General features: G+C 48.9%; 1 protein-coding gene across 1 annotated transcript; it reads left to right on the top strand.

Annotated features, from left to right (window-relative positions):
• Nucleotides 1–153: 153 nt before the first annotated feature.
• Nucleotides 154–14,385, top strand: SVOP (SV2 related protein). Its single transcript, XM_070762556.1, has 16 exons — nt 154–211; nt 3,664–3,824; nt 3,954–4,039; nt 4,296–4,394; nt 5,373–5,444; nt 6,416–6,540; nt 6,767–6,830; nt 7,408–7,533; nt 8,475–8,603; nt 9,688–9,761; nt 10,094–10,170; nt 11,476–11,583; nt 12,409–12,520; nt 12,599–12,680; nt 12,782–12,871; nt 13,660–14,385. Exons 1-16 carry the CDS (start codon nt 177–179, stop codon nt 13,849–13,851), a joined length of 1,632 nt encoding a protein of 543 aa, XP_070618657.1. The 5' UTR covers nt 154–176; the 3' UTR covers nt 13,852–14,385.
• The last annotated feature ends 2,683 nt before the right edge of the window (nt 14,386–17,068 follow it).

Genomic DNA, 17,068 nt, shown 5'->3' with positions numbered 1-17,068 from the left:
CCCCTCCCTCCCTCCCTCCCTCCGCTGCTGGTGGTAGAGAGCTCGCCGCCTCCTCCTGGATTTGCATCGCGCAGGCTGGCTGGTTGCAACGGGAGCTGTCCTACTCGGCAGCCTCCTGAAAGCACCGCTTCTCCCCACCATGTAAGGGCGATGAGACCTACAGCCACACCTTTGCAATGGAGGAAGACCTGTTCCAGCTAAGGCAGCTGCCGTAAGTAACCCGGGATGGGCAGAGCGCCCCAGTCCCTCGAGGGGCATTGCATTGAGCCCCGCGGTGCCTTGCCCCCAATCCCTCGCTTGCAAGGCCCCCTTCCCGCCCCCACAGCTGGGATCCTCCAGAGGCCTGGCACTGGAGCGCTCCCATCCTCCCAGCCACCTGGAGGGTCCTTGCATGGGGGACCCTGCCCAAAACATCACTGGTTTCCTCCCAGGATTAACACTTGGTCTTTTGTCAGAGGTGCCGTTTTCTAAAGGGGAATTTCAGAATGTTTGCAATGGTGGGAACTGAAGATCTTAGATTCCGGACATGTTTTTCCTTCTCTTCCTGAATGCTGCAAGAATGGGGGTGGCTGGGAATCCCTCTGCTTCCTCCTGCAACCACAGGTTTTGCAGAGAGATCCGAAAAGAGGAGGAGGAGGAGGAGGAGGAGGAGGAGGAGGAGGAGGAGGAAGGCTTTGAAAGGCTTGGGAGAATATGCACGGCATTGCTAGGCAGAAGAGGGGGCTTAGTTCATGCTTCCACCTCAGATACGTGTGGTGAGCAGGGACACCCACACATTTGCAGGAATCTGAATTTCCCCTTGTCTGGCTCTGTCAAGAAACAACCTTCTATTTTGCTGACTGCTGGCTGGTGGGTCAGGCACAGATCAAATGGCAAGATTTTCTCTGGGAGAAGGAGACTTTTTTTACATCTTGGCTTAATTGGCTCCTTTCAGAGCCGCGAGGTGCTTCGGCGCATACAAATGCCTCCCACGGAGACACCTCGGGCACCCGAGAGCTTTGCCAGGCAAAGCCCATTTGAGCACAGTCCCCCCCCCGCCCCCGACATCCGTGGGATGGCCCTGTTTTTCTTTTATTCCGGCTCCGGTGAAGGCTGGCAGGCAGTGTCTTACTTTCTAAAACATTCCTCCCCAGTCTTTGCAAAGCTTCCACAGTCGGTAGAAAGCAGAGCCCCTTTCCTGGAAGTCTAACCCTCTGATCATGCCCCCCTCAAACCTCTCCCCCCTCCCCTCACTCCCAAAATCTCAAAGTAGCAGCAGAAGGGCCCAATTCAATTCTGGGAAGCTGTCCTGCCGTTTCCTTCGGTCAGGATCCCCCTTGTAGGCCAAACCAGACTGCGATAGCTACTACGGCCCATTTTGCTTGGTGAAATGAAGGCGGGGAGGGGGAGTCCAGTTTTAATATTTCAGAACGGATAAGGGTTCTGGATTCTTGAATACGCAGGCCGGCCGTGGGGGAGGCACACAATTTATTTATTTTATTTATTTTAATTTATTCATTTGTCCAATACACAAGTACATAGGAAGAAAATAGACATGTGATAATATAAAAAGGGTGAAAGTGGGCTTAGAGGAGAGGATATATGACAGGAAGAGAAATATATGATATATGAGATAAAGGAAAGACAATTGGACAGGGGACGAAAGGCACTCCAGTGCACTTATGTACGCCTCTTACTGGCCTCTTAGGAATCTGGAGAGGTCAATCGTGGAGAGTCTAAGGGAGAAGCGTTGGGGGTTAGGAGTTGACACAATTGATCAGGAAACCCTCCGAGTGACCCAAGTATTTGGAATAGGAAAACAATTCAACGTGGATTCAATATCTCTGCCACATCTCTGCTCTTCTTCAGACAGGTTTTATTAACGTGCATAGAGTTTGTGGGATAAATTATGGCTCCCACAATGCCGTAAAGTTCCCTTAGGCGTGGCAGTGCCGCCTAAGAGTTCTGGGCAGGGGTCTCCATCAAGCGCTGGCTCTCCTTCCCCACTCTGCAAATGGAGGCTCCCTTGTGGCTAGAAGGGTCTGTCTGTCTGTCTGTCAACGTCTTGCATTATTCATGCTGATGAAATATGAATGGGCAACGCATGAAGAGCAGCCACAGATGGGGGGGGAAGCACGCAAGCCCCACGGTCCTTTCGGGTTCTGCACACGCTCAAAAACCAGGATGGGACCATTTGTGGCCAGGGTGATTTCAAACCCAGGCGATTTGTCCTTAGCACTGATGGTGTTTCCTAGTATGGTGATGAAATGTCACCTAGCTCAGAGTGCGCCAGAGACTCCCCTGTTCACCCCTGAACGACGATTATTCTCTGCCATTACAGTACTTGTCCTTATTAGCTCTGTCCCAGCGGTGAAATCTACTTCCCTTCCCTATTGGTTTGGAAGCACGGACTTTGTGCATGCGCAGAGGGCTAGAAACATGAAAATGGCGGTGTCCATGGGGGTGGGTGGAGCCTTGCACCACCACTGATACTGGTTCTCCAAACCACAGATAGCCCCTGGTACTGATACAATCTGGACCAGGCCAAAAAGGTAGCATTTCAGCCCTGCTACGTCCCAACCCAAACTCAAAATCTTGGTTGTTCTCAAATTACCCCAAAACCTCTAATATCTCATTTCTTACCTTTCCAAATTTCATTTGCATATGACTTAGCACTGCTTCTTGGTTGAAGAAATGTGAAATATTCTCTTTGAGACACTTTTCAGCCTCCGCGTGTCCTTCTCAAAGCAGCCACAGCAGGCCCTCCCTGTTTGTCTGTGTCAGATGCATTTATTTAGCCAGCTGGGAGCCCGAGTGCCATTGTCTGGGATCCCAGATATATATTTGCATTCCCAGCACTGACTGACCTTGTCGCTTTTGCTGGATTCATTGCCATCTGCACAGGGAAACAAATTTAGTTTCTGGCGAGCAATCAAGATCCTTCTCCGTTAAATAGCTTGCATGTTTCTTTGACTTCGTGAGCTATTACTGCTAAGACGCCCTTTGGCGCAACAGACAAAATCCCAGTGACCAGTTCTCCGGGTCCCATCAACTAAACAATGTCGGTTGGCGGGCCCCAGGGGAAGAGCCTTCTCTGTGGCGGCCCTGGCCCTCTGGAACCAACTCCCCCCCAGAGATTAGAATAGCCCCCACCCTCCTTGCCTTTCGTAAGCTCCTCAAAACCCACCTCTGCCATCAGGCATGGGGGAACTGAGATAATCTTTCCCCCTAGGCCTTTACAATTTATGCATGGTATGTTTGTATGTATGATTGGTTTTATAACAAGGGCTTTTAGCTGTTGTAGTATTGGATTTTTACATTCTGTTTTTTGTCACTGTTGTTAGCCGCCCCGAGTCCATGGAGAGGGGCGGCATACAAATCCAATAAATAAATAGATAGATAGATAGATAGATAGATAGATAGATAGATAGATAAATAGATAAATAGATAAAGAAAGAAAAAAAGAAAGAAAGAAAGAAAGAAAGAAAGAAAGAAAGAAAGAAAGAAAGAAAGAAAGAAAGATAGAAACTTTCTCTGCAAATCTGACATCCGGACAGGAATAGACCTTGCTGTGGCTCCCCAGCAGAAGACCTCAGCTTATGTCTGGGACCAGCAGAGGTGCCAAGGCAGGTATGGAAACTCTGGTTCCTCCCCACCTCCATGGAGTCTCTTCCATCCTGCTAGAGTTGTCAAGTTCCGTCGGACAGGAGAAAGCACTCGGTCCGAAGAGGACACCGTGTCAGGAGAGCACGAAGTTCAGATTGAGGGTGTCCAGACTGACCTGGAAGCTGTAGAGTTGGAAGATGGAGGCATTGTGCCGAAGGAGTTTGCCAACCCAACGGATGGTGAGTAGAAGATCACTTAGCCCTTGGCCTTGAGGGGGGGAAGCACAGTGGTCCTAGGCAGCCCAGCGCATGAAAGCCACCTAGGAATGGGATTGAAACCACTTTTGCCTCCTGGCATCTCCCTTCCAGATACTTTCATGGTGGAAGACGTGGTGGAAGCCATTGGGTTTGGCAAGTTCCAGTGGAAACTCTCCGTTCTGACCGGCTTAGCATGGGCAAGTAGAGGGACCTACCCTTCCCCATGGGTTCTTGGGGGGTATTAGATCAAAGCAAGACTGGGCTTATCTTGACTGCTCCACCTGGATAGGGGGGGGGGGGGTGTCTCCAAACTTGGCAACTGTTAAGACTGGTGGACGTCAACCCCCACGGCTGGCTGGAGGTCTCTGAGAGTTAAGTTTTAACTGTCCCAGTCTGGAGTCCCGCTGTGACCTTGGCAGAGGGCTGATGAATTCTGTCTCCTTTGGCTTCCAGATGGCTGATGCCATGGAAATGATGATCCTGAGCATCTTGGCACCACAGCTTCATTGTGAGTGGCGATTACCCACCTGGCAGGTTGCGTTGCTCACATCGGTAGGAAAATACCACACCGCTCCTCCTCTGTGTTCTCTAGGGGGGTTCCCCTTGTTGCCGTGGGATGTTAACACAGGGGGGGGGGAGCCCAACTATTTTCAGCAAGCACATTTAATAAATCAGGGAGCATAAACATTCTTGGCATTGCTAGAAGCAAACTGTAGACATCCCTATGTATGGCTCCTTAGTTGTGGCCCCATTGAGCCACACCCCAAATGCTGAATTTCAGCACTAGATTTGCTCCCCACTTTGAGACAAAGCAACCGTCGCATCTGCGGAGAATCTTGGCCTGTTCTAGTTAAATTCAGCAGCTTGGATCTGGAGCTTGGCCACCAATGATGCTTGTGACAATGTATTGGCTGATAGGAACCCACTTTGTTGTTTTCAGGGGAATAAAGGATTTGTTTCCCTGACCAACTTGCAAGAAGTTGCAGGCACCGAGAACTGCTATGGCAATGTTTGTTATATCCCATGCGTGGAATTGCACCCTGTGATCCCCTCCAGATAATTCCATCCCATGAAGCCACGGGCCCATCGAAGATTATCAATAAATCTGAATAAATAAGAGATTGAATTTAACGAGTCAAAAGTGATTAAGGATTTTTCTCATATTTTGCCTGATAAATGCATTTCACCTACACACCCAGTACGTTGTGTTGATATTTTTAATGTTGTGGCCAACTTACCTGATCCTTCTTCCTTTCTCCTTCTCCTTTACTATTACCTTTTATCCTTTATTATCTTCTGTGATGTTTAACGCCCGGAGACCATTTGAGTTGGGTGGGGAATACATTCAAACCCATCAACAAATGGTTGTTTATTTACTGTAGAGATGGCAAAGGGCGCCCTGTAAAATCTTTGTGCAGAGAGTCTGTGCGATGTGTCGTGCCTAAGCAATCTTGTTCCTTCATCGTGAGGAAGCAGGAACCCCCCTTTTCAGCTGGCCCTTAGCAAATGCGTTTGGTCCATTTGTTGCAGGTGGTTTTCCTGGGAATGATGTTCAGTTCCACACTATGGGGAAATATTTCAGACCAATATGGAAGAAAAACCGTAAGTCTCCCACACGCCCCCTGAGATATTTGCTAGTCCCCTTGCATTAAAGGCTAAACCATCATTTTTTTAAAATAATGAACAAACAAAACAAGACATACAGACAAACTTTCAGATATATTAAAAAAAACCATAAAATGAATTAGCTTAATACTTTACAATTCTGTTTCCATTGATTCATTCTTTTTCTTAAACGTTAGTTCAATTCTTTTTTCTTTTTTATCCAGCTATATAATTTTCCCCAAACTGTGTAGTAGTCTTTATTATTTTATTTTATTTTATTTTATTTTATTTTATATTTATTGATTGATTGATTGGATTTATATGCCGTCCCTCTCCAAAGACTCGGGGCGGCTAACAGCAATCATAAAACAGCGCACAGTAATAATCCAATACTAAAAACGATTAAAAACCCATTAATATTTTTTAAAAAAACCAAACATACATACAGACATACCATGCATAAAATTGTAAAGGCCTAGGGGGAAAGGGAATCTCAATTCCCCCATGCCTGGCGGCAGAGGTGGGTTTTAAGTAGCTTACGAAAGGCAAGGAGGGTGGGGGCAATTCTAATCTCTGGGGGGAGTTGGTTCCAGGGGGTCGGGGCCGCCACAGAGAAGGCTCTTCCCCTGGGTCCCGCCAAATGACATTGTTTAGTTGACGGGAGCCGGAGAAGACCCACTCTGTGGGACCTAAGTGGTTGCTGGGATTCGTGCAGCAGAAGGTGGTCCCTGAGATTTGTATGTTAATTTGCTTAATTTAGCACAATCTAGCATCTAAACCATCATTGCTGGGCTTAGCATCCTTCCAGATGTATGAACTGCCACCTCAGTCCTCTGCAATTCCCATCCCACAATCCCATTGACAGGCTCAGGGAGGATCTCCTAAGATATTTCCCTAAGGGGAAAGTTTGGGATTTTCGTCTGGGAGCAGTAAATTTTGCCTTCTTGGTGCTTCTTCCTTCTGCGCAGGGGCTGAAGATCAGCGTCCTCTGGACCTTGTACTATGGAGTCCTTAGTGGGTTTGCACCAGTCTACAGCTGGATCCTGGTCCTGAGGGGCTTGGTGGGCTTTGGGATCGGAGGCGTCCCCCAGTCGTGAGTATACCCTCCTCCCATTGTGCAGACCCCACCCGGCCTGCTTGGAATGGCCGCCATCTCCCCAAGGCTGCTCAATGACCGACTCCATCACCAAGCCACAATGAAGCTGTTTGGAACGTTTTCACTGGAGCTTCAATAAACAAGTCAACGGTTCTACTGGCTATCAGGCCCCAGGCCCATACAACGCTGCAATCTGCCCCTTTGATATTTTTGTTCTTTCCAGGGTAACGTTGTACGCAGAATTCCTCCCCATGAAATCCAGAGCAAAGTGCATCTTGCTGATTGAGGTGAGTGGAGAGGAGTCAGAGTTCAGGTGAGAGAGGAATCCAGAAGGAAAAACTGAGGCACACGTAGCCATCTCAGGGTCCATCACTGTCCCATTTCCTTGTTTGGGACTTTGCTGGGTGTGTGCCAGGTGAGCAAGTCGCGCAGAACAGACTTTCCACCAATGGTGGCCACCAAAAACCATGGCCATTCATTTATTATTATTATTATTATTATTATTATTATTATTATTATTATTATTTATTAGATTTGTATGCTGCCCTTCTCCAAAAACTCAGGGCAGCTGACAGAATAAATATAGAAACAAAGCGTCCAAGACAAATCTAATACATTAAAAAAACTACAGCTAAAAACCTTATGTCTTACTCAATCTAGGGTTTCCCAACCTTGGCCACTTGAACTTGGCTGGGGAATCCTGGGAGTTGAAGTCCAAATATCTTCAAGTGGCCAAGGTTGGGAAACACTGACTCAACCAGACAATCCAATCACACCATGCGTCACATTTATTGGCCTTGCTGAGATGGGACTCATCCGTTGGAATAACCACCCTTCCTGTTTTTCCCTCCTTTCCACGGACAGGTTTTCTGGGCCATCGGGACGGTCTTTGAAGTCCTCCTCGCCGTGTTCGTGATGCCCACCCTTGGCTGGCGTTGGCTGCTCATCCTTTCGTCTCTGCCTCTTCTGCTCTTCGCCATCTTGTGTTTCGTACGTAGCCTTTCTGGGATCAGAGTCTCTGGCAATGGCTGCATATGTGGCTTCTGCACCGAGGTGGCCTTCCTTCCTTCCTCCCTCCCTCCCTCCCTCCCTTCGGAGTTAGCTAGTCTAAGCCTTTGAGATGCTCCTCAGCTTCATGTCCTCAAGAAGTACTAATAACAGCAACAGAGCTGGAAGGGACCTTGGAGGTCTTCTAGTCCAACCCCCTGCTTAGGCAGGAAACCCTACACTACTTCAGACAGATGGTTATCCAACATCTGCTTAAAAACTTCCAGTGTTGGAGCATTCACAACTTCTGGTGGCAAGATGTTCCACTGATCAACCGTTCTGACTGTCAGGAAATTCCTCCTTCGTTCTAAGTTGCTTCTCTCCTTGTTTAGTTTCCACCCATTGCTTCTTGTTCTACCCTCAGGTGCTTTGGAGAATAGCTTGACTCCCTCTTCTTTGTGGCAACCCCTGAGATACTGGAAGGCTGCTCTCCTGTCTCCCCTGGTCCTTATTTTCATTAAACTAGCCGTGCCCAGTTCCTGCAACCGTTCTTCATATGTTTTAGCCTCCAATCTTTGTGGCTCTACTCTGCACTTTTTTAGAGTCCCAACATCCTTTTTGCATCATAGCGACCAAAACTGAATGCCGTATTCCACGTGTGGCATTACCAAAGCCTTATAAAGTGGTATTAACCCTTCACGTGATCTTGATTCTCTCCCTCTGTTGATGCAGCCTAGAACTGTGTTGGCCTTTTTGGCAGCTGCTGCACACGGCTGGCTCCTATTTAAATGGTGGTCCAATAGGACTCCAAGGTCCCTCTCACAGTTACTAGAGCTGACCACCCCACTTTGCTTCCAGCTGATAAGATAGGAGCTTCAAGCTGGCCATCAGGTTGGAGAAAGCTGAACTGGGCAACATCTCAGGGTCTTCCTTGTCTCCTGCAGTGGCTGCCGGAAAGTGCCCGATACGATGTGTTGACCGGTAACCAAGAAAAGGCCATTGCTACCTTGAAAAGGATTGCGACCGAGAACGGCGCCCCGATGCCTCTGGGGAAGCTGATTATGTCCAGGCAGGTGAGTTCGGAAGAACGGTCTTTGTGGCCGTCCCGAGTCTTGAGGAGGGAAAGATGGGGACCCTTTGTCTTCCTGATGGTTTGGTTTGACTAATCTTCTACCCCACCTTTCTCATGTTTCTTCATTGCTTATTTGACCCCTATGACAAGTGTCGTACCACATGATTCTTGACAAGTGTATAGAAACATAGAAACATAGAAGACTGACGGCAGAAAAAGACCTCATGGTCCATCTAGTCTGCCCTTATACTATTTCCTGTATTTCATCTTACAATGGATCTATGTTTATCCCAGGCATGTTTAAATTCAGTGACTGTGGTTTGACCAACCACGTCTGCTGGAAGTTTGTTCCAAGGATCTACTACTCTTTCAGTGAAATAATATTTTCTCACTTTGCTTTTGATCTTTCCCCCAACTAACTTCAGATTGTGTCCCCTTGTTCTTGTGTTCACTTTCCTATTAAAAACACTTCCCTCCTGGACCTTATTTAACCCTTTAACATCTTTAAACGTTCCTTCTGTCCTCCAGACTCTACAGATTGAGTTCATGAAGTCTTTCCTGATATGTTTTATGCTTAAGACCTTCCACCATTCTTGTAGCCCGTCTTTGGACCCGTTCAATTTTGTCAGTATTTTTTTGTAGGTGAGGTCCTCAGAACTGGACACAGTATTTCAAATGTGGTCTCACCAGCGCTCTATATAAGGGGATCACAAGTATCTTTTTCTTTTATGTACGCTGAGATCATCTGCACCAAAGACAAATTCCCTGTGTGTCCAATCACACTTGGCCAATAAAATTCTATTCTATTCTATTCTATTCTACTCTACTCTACTCTAAACTGCGGAGAAAACCTCCCTCCGGCAGCAGATCCAGAGGCAGTGGGATCTGTAGGAAAAACAGATGTTGTAACCCGGACTTCCCCATAAACAGTGGTTGCGTTTCAGACTTCGCAATGGCTGGCAAACCTTTTTAACAACAGAGATTGGTGACCTCAGAGATATGACTTCTGGCTCCAGTATTGACCCAAGAGAACCTGAAACTGGACGTTTGCCCCTGACTTTACGGTGTCCGTTGTTCCCAAACAGGAAGACCGAGGGAAAATGAGGGACCTGTTCACTCCAAAGTTCAGACTGACGACGCTTCTGCTGTGGTTTATCTGGTAAGATGGCAAGGCTGCCTGGCTTGGCCCCTCGTCCCAGTGGGCTGGTGGGCTGCAGGCAGTTTGGCTGAAGGGAGCAAAGGTATGGCCATTGACCATCAGCTCTCTTGGCACCCTCTGTCCACACGAGTCCTTTGAGAAGCCATAGGTCTGTGGGGCCAGGTAATGTCCTCAGCACAAATGACCTCACCCAGAGGTCTCAGTACCCCTGATCAATTGACCAACTGGGTGGTTCAGTCCCTCTCTCTTGGCTGTTCCACCCTTGTTGTTTGATCATGGTTCCCTTGGGGTGGGGGTTGGTTTTCTGAAGTTTTTCCCTTTGCTCTTCCCAGGTTCTCCAATGCGTTTTCCTACTACGGCCTCGTCCTGCTGACCACGGAGCTGTTTCAAGCGGGAGACCTCTGCAGCTGTGAGTCAAACAGAGCCAGGGGGGAATAGGCCCAGGAGGCCCTTGGTCCTAAGGCCAGTCCAAGGGGCTCTTCCTAGGGAAGGCACTGGACAGCAGCATCGCCTCTTCAAGGTGCTCTGTCCACCAGCTGCTGGTCTTCCATTCTTGGCTGCCTTGGTTCTGATTCCCGGCTAATTCTCCAGTCCTGGTCACCACCACATTTTAACCGCTGGCTGAGGAATTCTGGAAGTCTTAAAGTTGTCAAGTTTGGACAGCCTGGCCTGGAGTTAATCTCTCCACTAAAACAAGCTGATGTCCCCTCTATGTCCAGCACCAGATGGGGGAAGCTTTATTCCATGGATAGTCCCTCAGCTGAGGTCAAGGAGGACCCACTGACAAGATGGCCATTCAGCCAATGGCCTGCTAGGGCGAAGAGCAGCCCCCCTCAATAGCATTAGCACTTAGACTTATCTACCGCTTCCTAGGGCTCTTATAGCTCTTTCTAAGCCGTTTACAGAGAGTCGGCCTCTTGCCCCCAACAATCTGGGTCCTCATTTATTTTTATTATTATTATTATTTATTAGATTTGTATGCCGCCCCTCTCCGAAGACTCAGGGCGGCTCACAACAATAATAAAAAACAGTATAACAATGGAACAAATCTAATAATAAAAATTATATAAAACCCCCAGCAATTAAAAACCATACAGCACATACATACCAAACATAAAATATAAGAAAGCCTGGGGGAGATGTCCTAGTTCCCCCATTCCTGGCGATATAGCTGGTGATATAGGTGGGTCTTGAGTAACTTGCAAAAGACAAGGAGGGTGGGGGCTGTTCTAATCTTCGGGGGAAGTTGATTCCAGAGGGCCGGGGCTGCCACAGAGAAGGCTCTTCCCCTGGGGCCCGCCAAACGACATTGTTTGGTCAACGGGACCAGGAGAAGTCCAACTCTTTGACCCACCTTGGAAGAATGGAAGGCTGAGTCAACCTTGAGCCAACTGAGATTCAATCTGCCAGACTGCTGACCACCGGTGATCAGCAGAAGGAGCCTGCAGTGCTGCGCTCTAACCACTACACCACCGAGGCAATATCTGGAAGGGCTACTTGCTCAAGCATTGCCCAGGGGCACGAGGGCCCCTAGAGTCTGCGCTGGGTGGGCCGGTCACCCTGTGGGCATCTGGTGGTTCAACCTGGGTGATGGTCGAGTGAGGGGGATTCTGGCAACAGTGAGCCAGAGAGCCCAGCCAGGCCTCGGGGCACAAGGCTGCCCCTCAAGACCTCACCCCCTTCCTCTCCTCTCTTCCTCCTCCCTCCATCCAAGTGTCCAGCAGGAGGAAAACGGTGAAGGCCAAATGCAGCCTGGCGTGCGAATTTCTGACGGAAAAGGATTACATCGATCTGCTCTGGACCACCCTCTCCGAGTTCCCAGGTAGGAAAGGGGAAGGGGAAGGGGGGGGGTCTGCAACTGAGGGGAGGGGCGAGAGGGGGCAGGATACCAGCCCCCTCTCTCAGGCCCGATTAAAACTGACACAACACTGCCAACATATAATGCTCAAAAAAATAAAGGGAACACTTAAACAACACTTATATAAGTGGACTTATATCAATCAAACTCCTGTGAAATCAAACTGTCCACTTAGGAAGCAACACTTATTGACCATCAATTTCATTCTGTTGTCAGCACATTCCACTTTGTACAGAACAAAGGATTCAGTGAGAATATTTCATTCGTTCAGATCTAGGGTGGGTTCTTTGGGGTCTCCCTTTATTTGTTTTGAGCAGTGTATTTTAAAGATTTGGCTGCAGTAGCCAAGATGCTAAACACAATTGAAGAATAAACATTGGCCTCTGGGATTTCCCTTCAAAGGATATAGGCTGACCATTTCCCTTCATTCCTATCCCGTTTCTATTGAACTGGGGATTCTGGTCTCGAAGCCCCCACTTGACTCCCCCAGATCGCCCCAAAGTCTTTTGGGGAGAGGCTGCAGGGAGGAACGAGCGATCCTCCTTTGACTTCAGTGAATCCACCCAACCTGACCCTCTCGAGCCCTGGACATCTGTGCAGCCCAATCCTGCTCTCAGAAATGTCCCTGGGAGAAGGTGTCCGGTTTGGCCAGCTGGTTTGTAAAAGTTGATAAGGCAACCTAGAGCCAGTGGCTGGCCGGACGCTCCCATACCGGAGGCGGCTCAGCTTCTCCCACAACCTGGAAGGATTCGCACTCGAACCCAGGCACTGCTTCTCCTTCTGCTCCAGGGGTTCTGGTGACCTTGTGGATGATTGACCGGATCGGGCGCAAGAAGACGATGGCCCTTTCCTTCCTGGTCTTTGCCTTCTGCAGCCTCTTGCTCTTCCTCTGCGTCAGGAGGTGAGTCTGGGGGATGCGGGGGAGACCCACCCCGTTGAGATTCCTCCACTGACAGCCAGCCCCCCTCTCTCCATACAGGAAGGTGCTGACCGCCCTCCTCTTCATCGCCAGGGCTTTTATCTCGGGAGGATTCCAGGCTGCCTATGTCTACACCCCTGAGGTAGGAAAGGGCCTCTCCTCCCCCAGCGGTGTTGGAGCTCCCAAGGGGAGGGGGCTTGGGGTGGGCAGGGAGCCTCAAGGTGGCCCTGGCTTTCTCAACAGGTCTACCCAACCGCCACCCGTGCCCTGGGCTTGGGGACCTGCAGCGGAGTGGCCAGAGTTGGGGCCCTCATCACACCCTTCATCGCCCAGGTAAGGCAAGGCCGTCCCCTAGGGTCAGCTCAGGGCTTCCTTTGACCCCCATCCTGTCCTGGGACGTCCCCACCCATCAGGGGTCCTGGAGACGTCTAGTAATACGATGGATCTTGGTGCTAGATTTGCTACAACAACAACCCCTCTTGACTCCTGAGATGTTCTTTACGCTTCTTCTCATCCCCCAATATATGTTTCTAAAGACCCTTCAATGAGACAGTTGTGAGCACACACACAAAGGGCTAAGCATCCGGACGAGGTTGCCCACCCTCTCAAGTCTTCAGAGATCTTTAGAGAGGGGCAGCATATAAAATTTAATAATAATAATAATAATAATAATAATAACAATAATAACAACAATAATAATAATAATGTCCCACAGAGTTGGCCTTCTCCAGGTCCCGTCAACTAAACAATGTTGGCAGGCAGGACCCAGGGGAAGAGCCTCCTCTGTGGCAGCCCCGGAGATTCGAATGGCCCTCACCCTCCCTGTCTTCTGCCATATGTTAAAGACTCACCTATGCTGCCAGGCATGGGGGCATTAATGCCTCCCTCTCTTCTGACTGTAGCACTTGAGAATGGGGTGACTGTGTCGTCTGGATTGTTTTTAATATTAAGGGGTTTGGACTCTACTTTTTATGAATTGGATTTGTATCATCGTTACTGTGTTTGTTGTTGTTGTTGTGAGCCGCCCCGAGTCTTTGGAGAGGGGCGGCATACAAATCTAATTAATAATAATGATGATGATGATGATGATAATAATAATAATCTTCTTCCTCCCTTTGCAGGTGATGCTGGAGTCTTCGGTCTACCTGACGCTGATCGTCTACAGCGGGTGCTGCCTCTTGGCTGCTTTGGCCTCCTGCTTGCTGCCCATCGAGACGCGTGGCCGGGGCCTCCAGGAGTCCACCCACAGGGAGTGGGGGCAGGAGATGTTCGGCCGTGGCGTCCCCCAGTCGAACTCTGGCTCTCAGGGGTGACTGCCCCGCCCGGAGCGACACTCCCAGCGCCCGAGAAGTGCAATATCTCACTACCATCACCCTTGGCCCACAGACGGGGTGGTCAGCCTGTCCTGGATCCTTCGTTGCTTGCATCTTCACTGCCCCTGCATACAAGGAGAGGCCTTCCGCCTGCTGGATGGACGTTTGCGTGTGTGTGTGTGTCTTTGTGTGCATTGAAGAGGAATGATGTGACGTAACCATGGGAAGGTTGAGCCCCAAATTCCCCCGTTGTTTTTTCATGGTGGACATAGACAACAGGAGAACCAGGTTCTGTTCCCGTGGCCAAGGGAACTTCTCCCATCTCACACAAGCGATGACCGGGCCTTCAAGGACTCCATTCTTCACAAGACGTCCGATGTCTTCAACCCTGAGAAGGCCGAGCGGTTCCTATATATATGTCCACTCACGCCTAGAGTAGCTCAAGGGCGCTGGTGGATTGACCAGCAGCCTTGCACTCTCTTTCTATCACCGTGAACGATCAAGGTCCACAAACCTCGGTCTCTTCCACCTTGAAAGACGGCATTGACTTCATCAAAGTGTATAAAATCCTGCATGGGAGAGAAAAGGTGGATAGAGAAAAATATTTTCTCTCTCACACAATACCAGGACGAGGGGTCACTCCCTAAAGGTCACAGGTGAGAAAGTGAGGACAAATCAAGGGGAATATTTCTTCCCCCAGAGGGTCCTTGGTTGATGGGACTCCCTTCCAGAAGAGGTCGTGACAGCTGTCAGCCTGGAGAGCTTCAAGGCAGGATGAGACAGATTCAGGGATGCCAAGTGTATCATAGGTGGTGATTGAAATGGATGTCCAAGTGTTCCTTCCTTCCTTCCTCTCTTCCTTCCTACCTCTCTCCCTCCCTCCTTCCTTCTTTCTCTCCTTCCTTCTCTCCCTTATTGAAACGGATGTCCAAGTGCCGCCTCTATGTGGGTTGAGGCAGGCAGGGTTCCCTTGGGTCCCATTAGTTGGGGGTCAAGGGAAAGGGAGGGTCTTGCCTTCTCTTTCTGCTCCAGATCCCCATGGACAATTGGGGGGACACTCTGGGACACAGAATGCTGGACTCGAGGGGCTTTGGCCCCATTCAGCAGGGCTCCTCTTAGGTTCTTAGGTTCTAACCGCTAATTTAGCTGAGTCTCCTTGGCAACTGGGATTGTGAGGGTGGACAGGCCTTCGGGTAAATGCTGTTCTTCCCACCGATGGAGAACTTCCTTGGCTATGGAAGTCAATCCTGCAAAAAAATAAATAAATGGGAATTTGGAAGCCCAGCATACGGCGATGACTGTCCCGTCTCCAAAGGAAGGTTGTGCCACAGGAAATGTCCACCCAGCTGACCCAAAGACCGGAATCTTCTTCTCAGGAGGCAACTGGAGGAGAAAACTTTGAGCAAACCCTGCCTTCAAAATTCTCTTGAAAATATAGGATCATCCAGTAAAATGGAAGGCAGCCGATTCTGTTGGGTCAAACGAGATCATTTCTTCATGCAGCTCAGAAGGCTGGTGGTCTTCCTTTGGGTTCATTTCCACGTTCTCCAGCTGAGGGTTCCTGGCTGCCCCGTGGACGTCACCCCGCTGACCCACCCTCTTTCTACCACCGGGCACAACCACAAATACCAAAAGTTCGTAGACGGGAGAAGAAAGAGGGCCTCGTTGCTAGGTTTTCCTCCTCACCTCTCCCATCAGTCGTCTCCACGCCTAGCAGTCTCTGGCCGGCTCAGCGAAGGTGAAAAACCTCACCTGGCCATCGGGTCAGGACCAGGAGGCCTCGGAGGTCATTTAAGGAGGCCTGCACTTTTATATAGCTATGATGTGTGCGTGTGTCTGCATGTGTGCTAGAGGCTCACGCAAGCAACTTCTAACATGTTTAGGGCTAAGTGGCTTCCACTAAGATGGTTTCATTCCTTGCGTGGTCACTCATGCTTGGCCCATAAAGAACTTGATTCTCTTTCGATGGGTCTGAATGGCTTTCTGGGCTCTAGAACGTTGGCCGACTGCTACCTAAAATTGTAGGGAAGCTCTGTTAGTCATTTGTGCAAATTATTTGTACAGGTCAGAGGAGCAGCTTCATTGCCGACATGAAAACATAATGGTCCAAACGAGGTGGTCCTCTTTCAAACCGAATCACAGGCTATTTCCATGGGCTAGATTTTTCCCCTGACGATGCAAGCCGATTTTGCAAGCTGACGACCGTTGAACTGCGCTGTCATTTTTTTTTCCTTATCCGTTTCGGACAATAAGTTTTGGCCTCCTGGTCTCCGTGGAGCGTTTTAATACCAGAAATTCACCAACGTATGTAACGAAGACAGGGCTCTAAACACCTCAAGGTCTCATTAAAAAAGCAAAGGCAACCAGGCCATTTGAGGTGGAGTTGTGGTGTTTGGGACTCTGCAGGGGCTCTGGACCAGCGAAGCCTTGGCCAGAGTTTGCTGTGTATGCTGTGCAGAATGGTATTTGTATTTCTCAGTGTCTGGGGCAGAGGGAGATTATTTCAGTGTCTGCTGTGTTCGAATGTACAGTTTCCAACTGTGATTTCTGTATCCCGAGCTTCTTGTACACGTATATTTTCATCTGTCTCCGTTAATTACACACCACGAGGCAGTGCAATTCCACACTGGATATTTTATGTTGAATAAACGAGTAATTTTTTTCCTAAGGAGGAGGAGGATCATGGCACTCTCACTCCCCGAGAAGTAGGAATTGCACCTCTCATCAGGCTGAAAAACTCACCACGGCTCTAGTGGCCTTAGGGGGACGGTCTTCTCTCTTCCTTTCCTGCATATGTCCAGAATGCAAAACTAGAATCGGTGAAAAGCAATTGGGCGGTGGACTGAATGTATTCAGATGGACAATCTCCTTTTAAGTAAGGAGCTGACTGGAGTCACCCTCATATTTTTTAAAGTGATAAAATAGAGGTTACCTAAGAAAGTAATAACAGAAATAAAGGCTCAGTGAACCCTGCTTTCAAAGTATTTTGTAAGTTTTAACATAGAAACATAGAAGACTGACGGCAGAAAAAGTCCTCTTGGTCCATCTAGTCTGCCCTGATACTATTTCCTGTATTTTATCTTAGGATGGATCTATGTTTATCCCAGGCATGTTTACATTCAGTCCCTGTGGATTTACCAACCACGTCTGCTGGAAGTTGGTTCCAAGCATCTACGACTCTTTCAGTGAAATAATATTTTCTCGCATTGCTTCTGAT

The sequence above is a fragment of the Erythrolamprus reginae genome, chromosome 10 (assembly GCF_031021105.1).
Source record: "Erythrolamprus reginae isolate rEryReg1 chromosome 10, rEryReg1.hap1, whole genome shotgun sequence".
Taxonomy (NCBI): domain Eukaryota; kingdom Metazoa; phylum Chordata; class Lepidosauria; order Squamata; family Dipsadidae; genus Erythrolamprus; species Erythrolamprus reginae.
This window is presented reverse-complemented; position numbering and strand designations above follow the sequence as displayed.

Bases quoted from the DNA above. Each gene is read 5' to 3' on its own strand.
- SVOP (XM_070762556.1), top strand. From the start codon at position 177: ATGGAGGAAGACCTGTTCCAGCTAAGGCAGCTGCC. The intron at 3,825-3,953 runs GTGAGTAGAAGA...TCTCCCTTCCAG, and splicing joins GTTTGCCAACCCAACGGATG to ATACTTTCATGGTGGAAGAC. The intron at 7,534-8,474 runs GTACGTAGCCTT...TGTCTCCTGCAG, and splicing joins TCTTCGCCATCTTGTGTTTC to TGGCTGCCGGAAAGTGCCCG.